At 39.2% G+C, this 19,714-nt stretch overlaps 1 protein-coding gene and 1 pseudogene across 1 annotated transcript; both read left to right on the forward strand.

The window, feature by feature from the left end:
* The first annotated feature begins 1,492 nt into the window (after window positions 1–1,492).
* LOC104612268 (cyclic nucleotide-gated ion channel 4) lies at window positions 1,493–19,174 on the forward strand. The gene is made up of 7 exons (XM_019200241.2): window positions 1,493–2,202; window positions 3,330–3,545; window positions 14,737–15,047; window positions 15,313–15,421; window positions 16,058–16,294; window positions 18,271–18,357; window positions 18,514–19,174. The coding sequence occupies exons 1-7, from the start codon at window positions 1,645–1,647 to the stop codon at window positions 19,054–19,056; spliced, it is 2,061 nt and encodes a 686-aa protein (XP_019055786.2). The 5' UTR covers window positions 1,493–1,644; the 3' UTR covers window positions 19,057–19,174.
* On the forward strand, window positions 11,842–12,641 carry LOC148803882 (putative N-acetyltransferase HLS1-like pseudogene; annotated as a pseudogene).
* Window positions 19,175–19,714: the final 540 nt, after the last annotated feature.

The raw sequence follows: 19,714 nt of genomic DNA on the forward strand, positions 1-19,714 counted from the left end.
CAAGGTAGGGGTGTCCACGATTCGGTTAACCGAACCATGGCACTTTTTTGTAAACAGAACTGGTGGTACTGGTTTTTCCAATTCTCCAAATCGAAATCGAACCGGTACCACTGATTAATCGGTCCGTTGGTTTCGGTTTTTGATCGATTTGATTCTTCGATTCATCGGGTTTTTATATTTATAATATATATTATACAAATATATATATAATATCATATAATAAATAATAAATGATATATAATATATTATAAATATTTAAAAAATATATAATATATATAATGTATTTATAAATTGATCATTATAAATATAATATAAGTATATATTTATATATATAATGAATATATATTTATGTATAATACAAAAAAATTGTGACATATATTAAAAATATAGATAAAATATAGATATATATATCGGTGGATTTGGTTAATCGTCGTTGGGTTCGATTTTTTATGGACACCCCTAGTGCAAGGCTTATGCTTATCCACATATCCACATAGAAGTTCGTTCCTGTGCTGTAGCACATTGCACAACCTTTAGGTCGATCTGTTAATTAACCTGGACAAATAGCAGCCAAAGCTCATCTCTCCGGCCTGCAAAACCTACTTCCTTGGACCACAACAGCCCTGTCATGCGACATTTGGAGAGCTTTTTCCGAGAAGGAGACCAGCCCCTGGTTCCGGTCCCCAAGGTCTGCACTCTGCAATGTGTACTACTCGGCGAATTTTCTGCTTTTCCTCAAGGATGAATGTCCTGTTTCACAGGGCAGTGCATCACCGGTTCTTACTGAATTACATGTTGAAAGCGACAAATTGCACTCAGAGAGAGAGAGAGGGAGATGGATAATTAAAGTGGCCAACTCTAGACATCACCTTTTTAGGCGTTATAATTGATGGACAAGCAAACAAAAACATGGGAAGCTGCATCGAAGCCTCAGTTATTCGACTCCATGTATAATGACCATTTAGACATGTACATCGTTTTTGAACCTTCCTGCTATGTTCTCCATGGGAATTCTTTCTCTCTCTCATTTAAATTTCAATAATATCCCTAAAATTAGCAAAGTGTGGCATATATATATATATATATTATAATTTATACCTACGTCCAACTTTGTGCCCATTGGGCAATATATGTACATAGCTCTCGTCTGTAGGACCCAGATATATATGAAGTTAGTTGGCCCAGTTACGCATTCAGGGTATGCCAACTAGACAAGGAGGGCAATGGTGGGTATTGCGTATTGCGTATTGCCATGGCAGGGCTAGACCAAGCAGATATCCTTATCTGCAAAAGATGATGCACTTTTGAGAGAGAGAGAGAGCAAAAATTGGAATCAATTGCTTTCTATGGCTTTTTCATAGCACAGTAGTTACACGAGGGGCCACAATTTAATTAAAGGGGAATTTAGTACTCACGAGATTGCCATTTTCCTACCCCCCCGCCCCCCTCTATCTTTCATTCAACTTGTATTCTACATCGTCTCCAAGTGTTAGTGTCCATCTTGAACATTTTTCAGCTTTTATGTCCAGTCCGATTTGTCCCAACCTCTTACTTGTACTCACACAGAATAATAAAAATCCCACCACAAGGCCGTCGAAGCACCTTTCTCTCTTTTACTCTGTCTCTGATACACACTTATAAATTATGATGATGATCAGCCCTCAGTCATCTCTTCCCTCTCTCCGGATGAGTCCGAAAATAGCTAATGAGGAAGAAGCCTCTTACCATTCTCATGGCATCGACGAAGATGAGGAAAAAGAGAAGACTAGCATAGATTGGTGTAATCGGGTGTATGGCAAATGCCGCAGAGCTCGGGGCGGAGGTTGGCTTCTAGGAAGAGTGTTGGACCCTCGATCCATGTGGATTCAGGAATGGAACCGGGTATTTCTGCTTGTGTCTACAACGTCTCTCTTCGTGGATCCTCTCTTCTTCTATGCCCTCTTAATCAGCGAGACATGCATGTGCCTCTTCATCGATGGCTGGTTCGCCATCACCGTGACTGCACTACGGTGCATGACCGACGCCCTGCATGTATGGAACATGTGGTTGCAGTTCAAAATGGCTCAGCGCTCCCAAGCCGTCGTGATGGTGGAAGATAGTGCCAAGCTTCAGAACACCAGTGCTCGCTCCACAGCCCTCCGCTACCTCAAGGCCAAGAAGGGTTTCTTCTTAGACCTCTTCATCCTCCTCCCAGTGCCCCAGGTAACAACGCTAACTCCTCCATTCCCTTCCTTACACCCTTACTCATCCTCATCGTTTCCGTCGTCGCCATCATCATCATCATCATCATCATCATCAAATTTACATAAATATTCCAAGAATAAGTGATGCCACATGGCGACCAGATTTTGTAAGCTAGCGCTGTAGGTCATGACAACTGCACGTCATGAGCTGATGGCTTTAGCTTCATTCATGCTCTCTGCAAGCTTGCACCTTGCAATGCAAAACATGTGATCTTCCATATGGCTTTGCCTTCCACTCCATTTACCGATCAAACCTCCAAAGCATATATATTCTGAACGTTAATTTAGACTGAAAAGTTTGTGCCAAGTGCAAATTTTGTCGACCTTTTGTTAAATTTTGAAAGCTTTTCGTTTTAATTTAAAGTTAAAGCAAAATTATAAAACTAAGCAGGCTTCTGAATTTGAATACAACCCTACCTAGCCCCATATATATATATATATATATATATATATATATGTTTGCTACGTGAAGACAATATATAGATAAGATAATCTCTAACCACCCAAACAAAACAAACAAATTAAGTAATTGAATCTTGCATTTATTACATGCATATAAATATGCTAATATATAGATAGATATCCAAGACCAAGAATATTTCAGTGAGGAAGATTTTGGCAAAATGCAACATTCAATTGAGCTGTAGTGCTACTTCAATTAGCTAATGATAATTTGGAGCAAAACATACCATAGAGCTGGGTTTGCTCCTGTTGAAAATGGAGATGGATCGAAAAATTACTGTCATCGATCGTGTTACCCAAAGTTTTTACCACCAATCCTGCATCAAATGCATTTGACAATTGACCCCTCCTGCTCTCATGCATTTATTTATACAGTTATTAATAATAATCCTTTGTTTGATTCCTAATTTCGATCTATTAATTTAAAGTTGAGCATCAACGTAACGGTGACAATTAAAGAACCATCTTCCCTTAAACATATATATGCTATCTCTCTGGCCTCTGCATTCAGCAGGTAGAGCCTTTTTTAAATTAATGATCAAATTAAGTTAATTTCTAAAGCGCTTTAATTTGTTGATGAATTATTTATTTAAAGCAGAGATTAATGCAATTAATTCGATGCAGATAATGCTATGGGTAGCAATTCCATCTCTACTGGAAAGAGGATCGTCAGCAGTCGTAATGACAGTGTTCTTGATCACGTTCCTCTTCCAATATTTCCCCAAAATTTGCTACTCCGTCTGCCTCTTACGTCGAATGCAAAACCAATCAGGCTACATATTTGGCACCGTTTGGTGGGGAATCGCACTCAACTTGATCTCTTTCTTTGTTGCCTCACATGTAAGTATATATCCGTCTCCTCAATATATATATATATATATATTAATTGCACACCTCTTAATTAACTCTGCATAAATCAAAGCTGATGATCAATAAGCGGAAACTAATCTCTTAGCAAATTTCAGGAGGCTTCCTTTTATTTTTAGGCACACTGCCAGTGCCAAACATGAAAGCCTTTGATTGCTTTGTTTGATTACTCGTTTTTGTTGGTTCATGAATATAATCGAGGTTAGCTAGGTACCTACTGTTGAACAATACCAACCCATATCACAATTAATTAAGGAGTTCGAATCCTCTACGGTTACCCGTTATACTGGGCCAATCACGATATACCAAGCAGCATAATTAGGATCCTGTGTAGTTCCGGTACTTAGGGGTCAGGTTGGTCTGGTTCTGCCACTCTCAGCAGGATTCCAATTTTGACAAAATGCCAAGAATGACTAGTAATTTTCAATATATATATATATATATATATATTGAAAAAAGAGAGCAAGAGAATGAGTAGTTTTATTGGCAAAATGCCAAGTTAAAAGTCTTGTTAACTGTAGTAACACATGTAAGATGGTCTGTAATATCAATTAGGCCGGGTAAATCTGTGATAGCTGAAGTGTATGATACCGAAGAGCTAACTTTAATTGACTAATCAACGGCCCCCCACCCGATTGGTTATCACTTCTTTTGGTATCTTAGTCGAACACCTAAAATTATCATTTTACAGGAGTATATAGATATTTTGATCAGAGAGAGAGAAAGAAAATTAACATGTCTATATATTGTCAAATTACCAATTAAGCTAGCTAATTATTTTTCAATTAAAATCAGGTAGGCCTGACTAATAATAGAGTAGGCTGGGCTGTATTTGGCTTGGCATAGAGTATGGTGTAAAAGAATATTATAACAAGTGTATATTTTTAGTGTTTAGTTTCTAGCTAGTAAATACAAAGGTAATAGGCAAATTAATATGTCTAGAATCAAAATGTGGCAAAATGGCTTGTACCTAGGGATGGCAATTTTGTGGGAATTTTTGGGTATCCGATTCATTCTGACCCTAATAGGATCCATTTATCAAAACCCTATAGGGTTTGGCTTTAAGTTTAGGGTATCCGATACCTGATACCCGAGATGCATAAATATGAACCTATTATATATATCATATACAAATTTATAAATTTTAAGTATTAAGATAATTATTCTATTATTAATATTTTATTTGTATAAATTTTTTGAGATTAAAATCATCAATTGATGTAAATTTGGATTTGATAGATTGTTTATTTCATTTAGTTATAAAATGCTAATTTTAAATATTATTTCTTTTAATTTTTAGTTGGAATTGTTAATCATATACATGTATTGATTATTTTGATGAACACAAAAGTTAATACAATCTATTTTATTTCATTAAATAACACAAAATGTGAGATGACTTAGTGGCACAAAGTAGTGTTAAGAGATTTGGTGCTATCTTTAATTGATCTAGGTTTAATTCACATTATAATCATTAAGAAATACTTTTTTAGTAGAAAACCTTTGATCAAGGGGTTTAAAGGGTGGGATGGGTTTAACAGGTTTGGGACGGGACAGTTTGGGAATTTGAGAGGAAAAGTTAGATGGGTTTGGGACGGGTTTGGAATCAGGGATACATAGGCAAGATTCCTACTTGTACCCTTTCCGAAGGTAAGTTATTTTACTTAGAGTATTGATTTGGACTGTGGGTTTACACTTACTTTTATGCCCTATTCGCTTTTCGGTAAGTCACTCACCCAGGTAAATGCACTTACCTTGATAAGTGTTTCCCATGAAAGACTTATCGGGGTAAGTGCATTTACCCATGTTCTTTTATTTCCCATGTAAATAAGGCAATGGCCATCTTAGCCATAAAAATTTCATTATTTAAAGGGACACTTTTGTCAAACTTAATTTAACCACCTAGGAGATGGATATCACTTATCCAAGTAAGTGATACCAAGGAAAATAAACTTTCACTGATCCCCACATAAATTTAAAAAATGAACATGGGTTTTTTGGTCAATGAGAATAAAATCCCATTGACCAACTTTCCTCTCTCTCAAAATCCAAAAAAAGAACGCCCCCTTTAAGGCCCATCTAGATGATTGTTTCTATAAAGCACTCACATGGAAGAAAATTTTGATTGTATTAACTTCTTTCCACGTATCCTAAAATCTAGTGGTTCTTCAGCTTATGGTCTCATTTTCCAAGCTTGTTTCCACCTTCCAATCAGATGTTGGAAAGATTAAACGAAAAAAAAAAACGACACTTTACAAAAAAAATATTTTTCTATAATAGATATTTTGCATGCCAAAATATTTTCTGTGGTCCAAACACAGATTTACTCAAAGTTTCATTGAATATGATATTTCCTATTTTATCTTCTAACATGCCATGATTAATATCTTTCTTTAAGAAAATGGAATTCAATGATTATGTACGGATACTTGTGATAATTTGCAATAGGAATCATCATTTGTTTATTTACTTAGATGATATAGCCATTATTCCATCATTTATAAAAAAAGGGTAAATTACAAAGACCCCCAGTACTATGATGTCTTTGATAAAGACCCCCCTGTACTATCACCATGAGACAAAGATCCCTTTCCGTTAGTCTTTTGTTAAAAAATGCAGTTACAATATTTTTTTAATCACCATACTACCCTTCTAATAACTAGACAAGAAAAATACTGTTCATCTTCCCCAACCTTCCGATACTACCCTTTCATTCCTTCACATTTCTCTCTCTCTCTCCCCTCTTTCCTCCAATCTCTCTTCTTGCCCTTCTCCTTAACAGTGTCGGGATTGAACCCATTTAATTCAATCCCGACCTCTCTCTCCATTACTGCTTTCTTCAGATCCCGATCTCTCTCTCTCTCTCTCTCTCTCTCTCTCTCTCTCTCCATTTGCAATGCGTATCTCACGGGAGGTCAAGGTTGTTGACGCAGCATGGAAGCAACAAACCGGGCTGGCTATGCAAGCACCGGGCGAACCAAGCTTCTAGCGAAGCAAGAAAGAAAGAAAACTCGAGAGGAGAGAGAAAAGGTGGCGAAGATTGATGAATAATTCTGAAGTATGTATCAACTGGAAAATAGCAATATTTATAATACATCTGGAAATTGTAAAAAAACTATGAAAGAACAACTAGGATAGATCCAAACATCTAACCTGATATGGTCGAACTCTTCTTGGTTTGATCTCCACCGTCCGATCTCCCTTGATGCATGAATCTTGGGAACCTTGGATTATCTTGAATTCTTGGAAATCTTGATGGGTCTTGAATTCTTGAATTCTTGAATTCTTTGTGGATCTTGAATTCTTGCTGAGTCTTGAACTCTTGAATTCTTGATGAGTCTTTTCTTGAATGATCCTATCCTTATCCTTATCCTATGGGCTGCCGCCCTATGGTGAGATGGGCCTTGGGATGGGCCTCCATCATTCTCCCCCACTTGGAAAGAACTCGGCCCCGAGTCATGACTAGGATAGGCAAGTGTCATCTCTGGCAGGTAGCGATGAAGGTCTGCAACATTAAAAGTCTTAGAGATACCTATATGGTCTGGTAGGTCCACGACATAGGCATTGTTGTTGATTTTCTTCATGATCTTGTATGGACCGTACTTCCGAGGCTGCAACTTGTTGTATTTTCCCACGGGAATCCTTTCCTTCCTCAAGAATACCATAACTTCATCACTGACGTCAAATACTTGGGGCCGATGATGCTTGTTTGCTGCCAACTTGTACTTGGCGTTGGTTTGCTCTAGTCTTTGCTTCACGGCTTCTTGGACGGATTGGATCTGGTCCACCATCTGTTCTGTGGAGGCACTGACACCGGGTACTCTGGGTAATTTTACTAGGTCCAGTGCATGATTTGGAACCTTCATGTAGACAATGGAGAATGTGGATCTACCTGTAGAACTGTGCACTGCATTATTATAGTCGAACTCGGCTTGTGCAATGGCGAAGTCCCATTGTTTTGGTCTCTCCTGAGATATGCTATGAATTAGGTTACCAAGGGTCCGGTTTACCACCTCAGTTTGTCTGTCTGTCTACGGATGGGCTGTGCTGCTGAAATTTAGTGACGAATCGAATAACCTCCATAGGGTCATCCAAAAGTGACTGAGGAACCTTGTGTCTCGATCTGATGTGATAGTCTAGGGCACCCCATGTAGGCGGACAATCTCCCTGAAAAATAATTTGGCTGTCGCTGATGCATCTGCTGTTTTCTTGCATGGGAGGAAGTGAGCCATTTTAGAGAACCTGTCAACTACTACGAAGACGGAGTCCATATTTCTTTGTGTTTTTGGCAGGCCTAGCACAAAATCCATGGAAAAGTCTTCCCAAATCGCAGTAGGAACCGGTAGGGGCATGTAGAGACCAGTATTCTGGGTCTGTCCCTTAGTTGTCTGACAAATATAACATCTACTCACAATAGTGGATACATCCCTTCTTAACTTCGGCCAGTAGTAACGCCCTTTAACTGCTTCAATGGTCTTATCCCTTCCCAGATGTCGAGCTAATCCACCCCCATGCAGATCTCTGATGATCTTCTCACGGAGGGAAGTGCAAGGGATGCACAGCTGTTCCCCTTTCATAAGGAACCCATCATGAATGTAGAAATCATCTACTGGCTGTCGATTCGTACGTTTCTCCCACACCTGTTGGAAATTTTCATCCTAGGCGTATAGATCTCTTAGGCACTCAAAACCCACAATCTCAATACTGAGGGTCTTGATGAGGGCTACTCTTCTGCTAAGGGCATCGGCCACTTTGTTTTGTTGTCCATCCTTGTACACAATTTTGTATGAGAATTTGTCAAGGAAAGCAGACCATCTAACATGCAAACCACTCCTTAATTGTTTTTGCCCACTGAGATATTTTAGGGCCTGGTGGTCAGTGTAAAGAACAAATTCCTTTGCAATTAAATAATGTTCCCATGTTTTCAAGGCTCTTACCACAATATAGAACTCTTTGTCATAGGTGGACCACTTTCTCTTGGCTTCACATAGTTTTTCACTAAAGAAAGCAATGGGTCTTTTTTCTTGGGACAATACAGCCCTTATGCCAACTCCACTAGCATCACACTCAACTTCAAACAGTTTATCAAAATTTGGTAAAGCAAGGACAGGAGCTGTACATAATTTTTCTTTTATGAGAGCAAAAACTTTGCTCTTGTTCTTCTCCCCATTAAAATTTCCCCTTTTTCAATCATTCAGTAATGTGAGCCATAATACTGCTAAAATGCTTAATAAATCGCCTGTAGAAAGTTGCCAACCCCTGGAAGCGTCTCACATTTGTGATATTTGATGGGGTCGGCCACTCCCTAATGGCTTTCACTTTCTCTTCATCTACTTTAATACCATCCTTGCTCACAATAAATCCCAGGAATAATAAATTATCACTCATGAAAGTGCATTTCTTTAAATTAGCATATAATTTATTTTCCCTCAATGTTTTTAGGACCTCCCTAATATGTCCAATGTGCTCAGTGACAGATTTGCTGTAAATTAAAATATCATCAAAATATACTACCACAAATTTTCCAGTAAAGGGACGCAGTACCTGGTTCATCAGCCTCATGAATGTGCTGGGTGCGTTGGTTAGTCCAAAGGGCATGACTAACCATTCGAACAAACCATCTCTAGTCTTGAAGACTGTCTTCCATTCATCTCTGGGGCGGATTCTGATGTGATGGTATCCACTCCTGAGATCGAATTTTGAGAAAACCACAACCCCATTAAGTTGATCTAGCATGTCGTCCAACTTGGGAATAGGGAATTTATATCCAATAGTAATTTTGTTGATAGCCCTGCTGTCGACACACATTCTCCAACTGCCGTCCTTCTTGGGTGTTTGCAAAGCTGGTTCTGCACAAGGACTCATACTGACTTGAATGTGTCCCTTTTTCAACAATTCTTCTATCTTCTCCTATAAAATTTCATTCTCCCTGGGACTCATCCTGTAATGTGGGAGGTTAGGCAAACTAGCACTTGGAACAAAATCAATATGATGTTGTATATTTCTCATGGGAGGGAGTTCATTTGGTAATTCATTTGGAACTACATCATGGAATTCATCCAGTAGTCCCTGCACTTCCACTGGAATTTTATTTTCATCATTCATATTTTCTCCCTTTACTACTAACAAATGTACCTCACGAATATCCTTACATTCTTTTACAAATTCAGCATGATGATGGGTAATAGTAAGGAAATTTTTCTCATTTGCTTTTGGGGCCTTAGGAACATTCTTTTCAGCCTTGGGTAACAAAGTATAACATATACTTTCTTTTTCAAGTTGATAGGTATTCTTCCTACCCATGTGCCTTGCATCTGTATCAAATTTCCAAGGCCTACCTAACAAAATATGGCAAGCATTCATGTCTACAATATCACAATAGACTTCATCATGATACTTACCAATAGAAAAGGGTACCTTGCAGCGTTCCTCCACCCGTACGCCGTCTCCTTCCTTGATCCACCTAGTTGTGTATGGGTTGGGATGTTTTTCAAGAAGTAGTTGTAGATTTTGTATCACATCCCTGCAAATAATATTTTCTTGACTGCCACTATCAATAATTAAATTAAATAATTTACCCTTGACAGTACATCTAGTACGGAACAATTTGTGTTGATTTTTCTGGGACAGCATTAATTTTCTCACAATGCAAGTATACTCTTCATGTTCGTATGGACCCTCTTTATCTTTCCCATCAGGTCCACAGTATACTTCCTCCTCCACATCCTCTTCCTCCCCCCTTTCTACCATATTAACTGCCTTCCTCTTGGGACAGTCACTGGATCTATGTCCAATCTCATTACATTTAAAGCATTTAATAGGAGCAGACTGCATAGGGATTACTGGGTTTAGGAGGGTTGGAAGGGTTACCTCGAGTATGTCCTCCTGTAGTAACCTTACCGGCGTTAGCTGTACTTGCCGGGTGAGAAGGCTGAACTGCCGGGACTGATTTGTTCCTGTCGACAGTTGCCGGTCTGTTGTCGTTCTCGTTGTACCGGCGATATTTATCACTGCGTGCCTTGTCTTGGAACATCAATTCTACTTTCAAGGCTAGCTTCCTTGCTTCCTGCACACTAAAAACCATCTGTACCCCAATCTTATCTTTGATGGACGGTCTCAAACCGCTCAGATAACGGGCCGCTTGCTGGTTATCACTCTCAGATAATTGATTTCTTTCAGCTAATCTCAGAAATTTAGATGTGTATTCATTAACACTACGAGAACCCTGCGCACACCGTTGGTAAGATTCAAACATGTACCGTTCATAATCTGGGGGCAAAAATCTACCTCTTATAAGCTGTTTCATGCGCCTCCAGGTTCGAACAGGGTCCCTCCCTTCTCTGATCCGGGTCTCTCTCAGGCATTCCCACCAAACAGATGCGCCTCCCTTTAACCGGAAAGCTACCAGTTTTACCCTTCGTTCTTCTGGTATCTCCATGTATTCAAAGAATCGATCGACTTTTGTGGTCCAATCTAGAAGTCCCTCTATGCCAAGATCTCCACTAAAAGTAGGAATATCTACCTTGAGTTTAAATTCATCATTATTCCTACGGGGGTTGAAATTACCTTGATTGTGCCAATTTCTGCCGTTTCTGTCGTTGCCGAGAAGAACTGGAGCACCACCAAATTCTAGATCATCATCACTGTCGTCGTCAAGAACTAGACGTCGGAACGCAGTATTGACGGGTGGTCTATCGTGGTTGTCTCCTTCGATCTGATGTGGATTTTCCCGGTTCCGTGGAACAACCTCCCGTAACAAGGTTCGTAGTTGTTTAGTCACCTCTGCCAACTGCTGTTCGATGTTACGTGTGGCCGTGCATTGCTCTTCGATTGCTCTCCAAACAGCTGGGAACCCCTGATCTCCGTCATGGGGTGGATTGCGACTGCTACCATCTTGGTTGGCCATCTGACTGGGCGAATTCCCTACTCTCATACCTCCTAACGCAGCGTGGAAGCAATAAACCGGGATGGCTATGCAAGCACCGGACGAACCAAGCTTCTAGCGAAGCAAGAAAGAAAGAAAACTCGAGAGGAGAGAGAAAAGGTGGCGAAGATTGATGAATAATTCTGAAGTGTGTATTAACTGGAAAATAGCAGTATTTATAATACATCTGGAAATTGTAAAAGAACTAGGAAAGAACAACTAGGATAGATCCAAACATCTAATCTAATAGGATCGAACTCTTCTTGGTTTGATCTCCACCGTCCGATCTCCCTTGATGCATGAATCTTGGGAACCTTGGATTATCTTGAATTCTTGGAAATCTTGATGGGTCTTGAATTCTTGATGGATCTTGAATTCTTGATGAGTCTTGAACTCTTGAATTCTTGATGAGTTTTTTCTTGAATGATCCTATCCTTATCCTTATCCTATGGGCTGCCGCCCTCATGGTGAGATGGGCCTTGGAATGGGCCTCCATCAGTTGTGAGGCTTAAGATAGAAAAAGCTGAGTACCTGTGCAGAAGATTTATGGACTCCATTTAGTTCTTTCCTCATGACATAGACCAAATCCTGAGGAACAAACTGAGCTTGGGTACGTTGGTCGCTTACCCGCGAGGCAAGTCGTGGGATGAGTTGAGATCAGTTGGGCTTGTCCCTTCTAGCTGGGCCATGGTTAGTGTATGTAACAATGGAGGCATATTCAAGCTAAGGGTAGGCAAAGTACCTCTTTCTTGCCATATCTATTCGAAGAGCTCGAGAATGATGGATCAAATCTTCCCCTGCTTGTGGATACCGGCCCTGCCAGATGTCTTCCACCCCTTTGGCTTCTATTTCATGTATGGCATGCATGGAGAAGGTCGAAGGTCTGGCGAGTTGGTTCCTGCACTATGACGGTTTGTACATAACATGGCTATTGAATGTAAGGATTGTAAAGTAATCATAACGGAGGTAGGGGTTGCGACGCAGTGAGACTTGAAGAAATCCCACATTGAAAATTTTTATCCTGCCCTGAAGATTTGTGGTGCATAAAAGCGTTGAGAAAGGAATGTTAACATATTGTAATGAGATGGACAAAAACCCCAACCACAACTACAAGAGGACTCTTCGTCAACCCTAGAGAAGTTTGATTTTTGATGATTATTGAATCGAAAGGGCAAAGGGGCTCTACAACTACTACAACCCAACCCCCACTTAGATGTAAAATCTATGTGCCTGCAGTCCATCTCCATCCCAGACTTTCCTTATGGGATGCCTTGCTCTTGTTCCTTTCAGTTCCACGACATAGAATCACAAGAGATCTCTCTCTCTCCATTACTGCGAACATGAAACGGGCTAGGCCAAAGCGTTATAGGTACACACAAAGATGGCTTGAGCATGCCGATAGGAAGGTAGCAGGAGACTATTCTGAGTTCTGTATCTGGGCCAAGGTAGAGGAGCTCTACCTTGCTACTACTGGAGGAGAACCTCCTCAAGAAGTGAAACCCATGGTAGTGGAATTGGAGAAATTAGTTTCAGTTGGGAGAGAGAAAGAATGAGAGACCTGTTCATGGGCCGGGTGGCCCGACGGGTCGGCCCGGCCCAGCCCGACCCCCGGACGGGCTTGAACAGGTATATAGGCCCATGGGCTTAACCTCGGGCCAAAAATCCCAGCCCGCAATAAATTCGAGCCGGGCTTGGGATTTGTCAAAATAGCCCGGCCCGAGCCCGAGCCGGCCCGACCTATAACTAAACCTAAAAACCCTAGTTGAATACCCCTTTTTTTTCACCTCTTTCCCTTCTTTTTCCAACCGAATTCTTCTTCTCCACATCCTCTTTCCCTTCTTTATATTCTTTTTTTAATATAAATAAATTTTGAATTTATATATATTTTTAATGTAAATAAATTCTGATTTATATTGATTATTGAATAGGGAAAATTTCTAATTTTTTTTATTAGGTCGGGCTTCGGGCTCGGGCTCGGGCCCAAGTTGTAGGCCTGTTGGTCGGGCCGGGCTCGGGATCGGGCCTAACATATTTCTATCAATGAAGAGTAAAAGCCCGGCCCGGCCCGGCCCATGAACAGGTCTAGAGGAGGGTGAGGGAGGGGAAAAGAAGAGGAGAAAGGGAAAACAAGGTTAAATAGGTTTTAAAAGAAAAAGGGCAAAAATAGAAAATAGAAAAAGTTTAGTACGGTATTTTGGTAATTTAACGCATTTCATCATCTGGCTTAACGGTTAAGGGGGGTTTTTGTCTCATAGTCATAGTATAAGGGGGTCTTTGTCGCAAAATAAAGTACAGGGGGGTCTTTGTAATTTATCCAAAAAAAATTATACAATCAATAACGCCATGTTTGGTTTGAAAGAAAAAGTAGGGAAAGGAAAGGAAAGGTGTAAAGGTTTCCCTACCTTCTCCTTCAAACCAAACATAACCTAAATGATAAATTAAGATTTTCTGATCAAAATCCAGCAGAAATCTAGAAATAAGAAAATATTTCCTTGTAGAACTTTTGAAACGTAACTGTTAGGTTTCAATGTAGAAGAGGGTGGAAAAGTTATAATTTCAGCCTGAAATTAATATTTTAGAACCTTTTACAGTAAAATCTTGGTTTCTGCCCTTTTGCATCAAAAGTTCAAAACAAAACAATCTTAGGCTGCATTTGACTCGTCTCCTTTTTACAGTTAAATTGCCCCTATGATTACTGAGTTTTTAACTGTAAAAAGGAGATAAGTCCTTTTTAAATGCATGGGGGTGCATTTAAAAATGTACATGCACTTCTTTTAATTTTGTCTCTAGGCTGTCTTTGGTTGCAGTACAATTTTATTTGCACTATTACAAATGCATAGGGGTGCAAATGAATAGAACGCAAATTCTGGCTTAATTTTGTTTTGGGTTTTACTTTATTCTATTTCAGGTCTTATTTTACTTCATTTGTATTGTAATTAAACAACATAAGTTAAAATATGAAACAAACACAAATCAGAATTTGCCTCTAAATCATTTACACCACCATAGTTTTGTATCAGTGCAAATAAATTTGCACTGCAATGAAACACAGTCTCATAAGACTCAGTTTGAAAAGAGTACAAATACATAAAAAATATAAGGTTTTGCATTCAACATATTTATATTTATACTCCTTCCAAACTGAGTCTAAAGAAATTTAACTCTTAGTTGGTAATAATATAATCTCATAGTCGTAGGTAGCTCTCAGACTGAGACAATGGCATGGTGAATTGGCAACAGGCGGCAGGTGCATGTTGGTACTTGCTAGGTCTTCAAAGAGCTACAAAGTGCCTGGGAGAACAATGTAGAGCCACAAAAGGCTGTAGGCTCAGCACATTAGCATGTGAAGATCCTATTTACTATGGGACAAGGATGGTAATTGATAGAGAAAGATTGGCTTGGGCAGAGAACAAACATGCAAGATCAATGTGCATAGAAAGCGCTGACAATTATGAGTATGGCCTCTATGAATGGACTATCTACTTGGTTGCAAATGCAAGTCGTGTCGAGAAGATACTTCTTCCTATCTTCTGGGGTCTAATGAATCTATGGTATGTATGTATATATGTATGTATGCTTTCATTTTTTTCTTGTTTTTTCACATTTTTATCTAATTCTATTTTGAGGTTTCAACAAGTAAAACAAAGTCAGGATATATCTCATCAACTGTTGTATGCTTAATTTAACCACTAATTAATTGTATAAAGTCCAGCGGTTGGGTTACCACTTGGGACAACGTTTGGGTTTAATTTAGAAAGTAGTAGGGTTGAAATGAATTTCTTGTATAATTCAGTTATTTCTGTGTTCCTTGATCAGTACGTTCGGGAACCTCCAATGCTCAACAGAATGGCTGGAGACAGTTTTCAACATCATCGTTATAGCCTGCGGCCTCCTTCTCGTAACCATGTTGATTGGAAATATCAAGGTATATACTTGATACTAGCAAATTAAAGGTTCTCTATATATTAAATATTAATGAAGTGTGTTGATTATGATCAAGATATCGATCATCAAATTAATTAAACTAGGATTTGATAAGAGGGTAGATTATTCATCACTAGTTAGTTAAGCATGTCCAAACAGAACTGTATTGATGTATTCAACAGGTCCAAGGGTTGTATGCAATGTTTTAAACTAACTAGGGTTCTGTTTTAAAATAAACAGAAATGTTCTGGCCACTGGTTTTTAGGTTGATGGTTCAATCGTCTGGTTCTAATGGATGGCATGTTTTGAAAAAAATAAAATTAAAATAATTAAAATAAAAAAGCAGCCAAAACTATTGAATGGGTCAATGATTCCACCGTTTGAGTCAATGGATCATTGACCAATTCAATGGTTTTTGGCCAAAGACCGAATTTGGGGTAAAATAGAATCGATTACCTGAGTGGTTCTTAGGCCAAACGGTCCCACTATCTGGGTCAACTGCGGTGGTTGTATGTAGAGGATTAACTGAACAATTGCATATATAATTTGCTTGTGTATGCGAGTATGCATATGAGTATGTAGTCTCTCTCTATACACTGTTGTAACATAAATTTGGATGCAATGGAAAATAAAACAGGTTTTCTTGCATTCAATTACATCAAAGAAACAAGCAATGCAATTAAAGATGAGGAATGTGGAATGGTGGATGAGGAGGAGAAACTTGCCTCAGGGGTTCAGGCAAAGAGTACGTAAGTATGAGAGGCAACGGTGGGCAGCTATGAGAGGGGTGGATGAATGTCAGATAATTCGATACCTACCCGAGGGCCTCAGGAGGGACATCAAATATCATCTCTGTCTTGATCTTGTGAGACAGGTATGTAATTAATTAACAACTTTATATATATTTTCAAAACACTTTCTTGTTACATTTCTTGGTTCATGTCATGAGTTTAATTTGCTTTTGCTGTGATGAGACAAGCGTTATCAATCCAACACATTAATTGCTTCATCCAAACTCCCTTCCTTACTGGAATCCGACCTTGAATTCTTTCATTTAAAGATCATATAATAAATCATCTAATATATATATTAGGCAGTTTAAAATTCTTAAGCGAAGCTTGTCCAAGATTCACTAATTTAAAATTCTAGGATGTTAACTGAATTAGGCTGTTTACAAGTCAATAAATTCATTAATTTGGGTTAGTTTTATAATTGCCACATCAGAAAAAAAAACACCTTCTTGAAAATTTTTTTGGGTTAGTTTTATTCCGAAAAGCAATTTATGTTTTTGAAAAAAAAAATAAAAACAATATTTGTAGTATGAAACATGTTTTTTTTTTAAACATATTGGAAACAAAGAACACATATACAACTAAGGACACATTTTCTGTACTTTTATTTTATTTTAAGAACCAATTTGTTTTCAAATCAGATGGTTTTGACCTCTTTTGAACTCACAATAAGAAAAACAATTCACATTGTAAAACACCCCTTAGGCTCACGTTTTATTATAACCAAGTGAATAATGCCATATGATACATAAAATATGCTTAAACACCCCGAAGTAATTTTTACATTTCAAACTTTCAAAAACATTCAAATTGAAGGGAAAATTCATTTCAAAGGAAAGGCTCTTTGAGTTCTCATACTCCTAGGAGCAAGGAAAACTGAACTACTAAGGGGGTGTTTGGAAATCTTATGAAGTCATAGGGCTTGCCAACAAAACTTAATAAAGGAAATATTAAGGCTCAAGTCGTGCATCAGCAAAAATCATGCATAGGAATGCACAGGCCCAATGTAGATAGGGCTGTCAAAGGGTCGGAACCAGGTAGAACCGGTCCCAGAACTGATAGGGGAACTCGTGGACCTGGAACCGACCCAGACCCTACAGGGTCTGTAATTCTGGACCCAGAATCGAATCAATCGGTTATTGGGACAATCAGGTCTAAATCGATGGACCCGATTTTGATATGTATGCTAATAATACCCTGCTAAAAGATGCATAAAAAACCCTGTAAAAATCTAAAATGCAATGAAAACCCTGCTAAAAATAATAAAAAAATCTGTTGAAAAGGAAACTGATAAAAAACAATAATAACTGTATTGATGTATACAGTATATATTTAATGGTCGGGTCGGGTCCAAATCGGCTTGGGACAAAGTGGACCCGGTTCCAACTCGATAATAATTGGAAAATTTTTTCGAAAACCGGAACCGACCCATCGGGACAAGTTCTGGAACCAGAACTGCCCCAATCGACCCAGTTCCATCGGGTCTATCGGGCCTCACAACCTCAGACTACAAAATTTTGATTGAGTCCATCATTACTATTAAAGCCATTAGGAATATTGAACATCACAACTCCAACAGCCAAAATACTGATAAAAGATTACATCCAGGTCCAAGTACATATCAAAGACACAACTATTTTAATCCCGAAAGCAAATTATTAGTTTATGTTTATGTAAATATATTAGAAAAAGCTCTGTGTGCTTTCAAGGCCCATTTTAGAGCAGCTGGTTGGTTGGCTATGCTTTCAAGGCCCATTCAGGTCCCAACTGCAACTGGACGAGGCCGTGTTGGACCGCTCAGTTGTGGGTTGTCGATCTCTATCCGCTGGATGAGACCCATCAAGGGATCTATCTTTGTCATATTCCATGAGTCTTGTGCTTGTAGCACTGCATTCAGCCTGAGAAGGCGCGAGCAGAGTTCCCTCCTTAAAATTAAGAGAGAGAGAGAGAGAGAGAGAGAGAGAAGAAAAGAAGAGGATGATATTATCTTCATTAATTCCATGCAACTATATATTCTCTTTTCTTCAATATAATCATAGAAAGAAGTATTTTGTGTCAGGTACCACTGTTTCAACATATGGATGATTTGGTCCTTGAAAACATATGCGACCGTGTGAAGTCCCTCATCTTCCCAAAGGGAGAGACGGTAAGCTCCAATGTTGATGAACACTAATTACACAGACTCCTCTCCTCTCACGAATCTCACGTAGGACTGCAACTCGATCGGCCTAATCAATCTGCAGTGATCACCCCATTCGAGTAACACTAATACTAATACACACAGTGTGTGTGCTGAGTGCAGATCACTAAAGAAGGTGACCCAGTAAGAAGAATGTTATTCATTGTACGGGGCCACCTTCAGAGCTGCCAAGTACTAAGAGACGGTGTACAGAGTTGCTGCATGTTGGGACCCGGCAACTTCAGTGGAGATGAGCTGCTGTCATGGTGCCTGAAACGGCCATTTGTTGAACGACTGCCACCATCATCGTCTACACTGATAACACTGGAGACCACGGAAGCGTTTGCACTGGAAGCGGAGGATGTGAGGTACGTGACCCAGCATTTCCGCTACACTTTCATCAACGAGAAAGTGAAGAGGAGTGCACGGTATTATTCGCCTGGGTGGAGAACCGGGGCGGCAGTGGCGATTCAACTAGCTTGGAGGAGGTATAAGCATCGGTTAACGCTGGCTTCCTTGTCGTTTTTACGGCCCCGAAGACCATTGTCGCGTTCTTCTTCTTTGGGAGAAGACAGACTCCGGCTGTATACTGCTATCTTAACGGCACCAAAGCCCGATCAGGATGCTTTCTCCTTCGATTCTGATTCTATTGCAAACTGTCTCTAATTCTAGCTTAACGCTGCCCTTATCTGTTCTTTTGGCCCCGGCCCCAGTTTCATAAATCTATACATATATATATATATATATATATAGAAAAAGGAGAAAGCCCATTGGGCATTGACATTGATTGGCGTTCCATCCATGGGTCCTTAATTTGAATAACTAATATGTAGTCCAAGCCAAATCATATATAAGATCGATGAGATTTCAGTGGGCTGAGTTGGGCTCATGTTCAGCAGAAACATGGGCCATACTCGTGGAAAACGTCATGACTAACGACCATTTAAGTAATCTGATTTGTAATGGTTCAAATTAAAACCTTGAAACTAAAATGTATAGATAAAAAAAAAAATCTAATAAAAAGTCAACCCAATTTACATGGGCCGCATAGCCCACGTTATATCTTTCTACACAAAAACGATGGAACTCCTACGGTGGATAACAGAGCCACGGCACCCGTGATTGAGGGAACCTTAAACCGCAAAAGTGAATTGGACTAGTAACCCAGAAAGGATATATTAATTACATTTGATGATACATACATACAAAATTATAATTGTATTCTGCTATAACACATTATTTTATTTTATTTTTAGCTTTTCTGATATACAAAAATTAGATTTGATGCCAAAAGAGGCATTTTTTTTGGCAAAATGGTGGGGCA

The sequence above is a fragment of the Nelumbo nucifera genome, chromosome 1 (assembly GCF_055504915.1).
Source record: "Nelumbo nucifera cultivar China Antique chromosome 1, China Antique-T2T, whole genome shotgun sequence".
In the NCBI taxonomy this organism is placed as follows: Eukaryota; Viridiplantae; Streptophyta; class Magnoliopsida; order Proteales; family Nelumbonaceae; genus Nelumbo; species Nelumbo nucifera.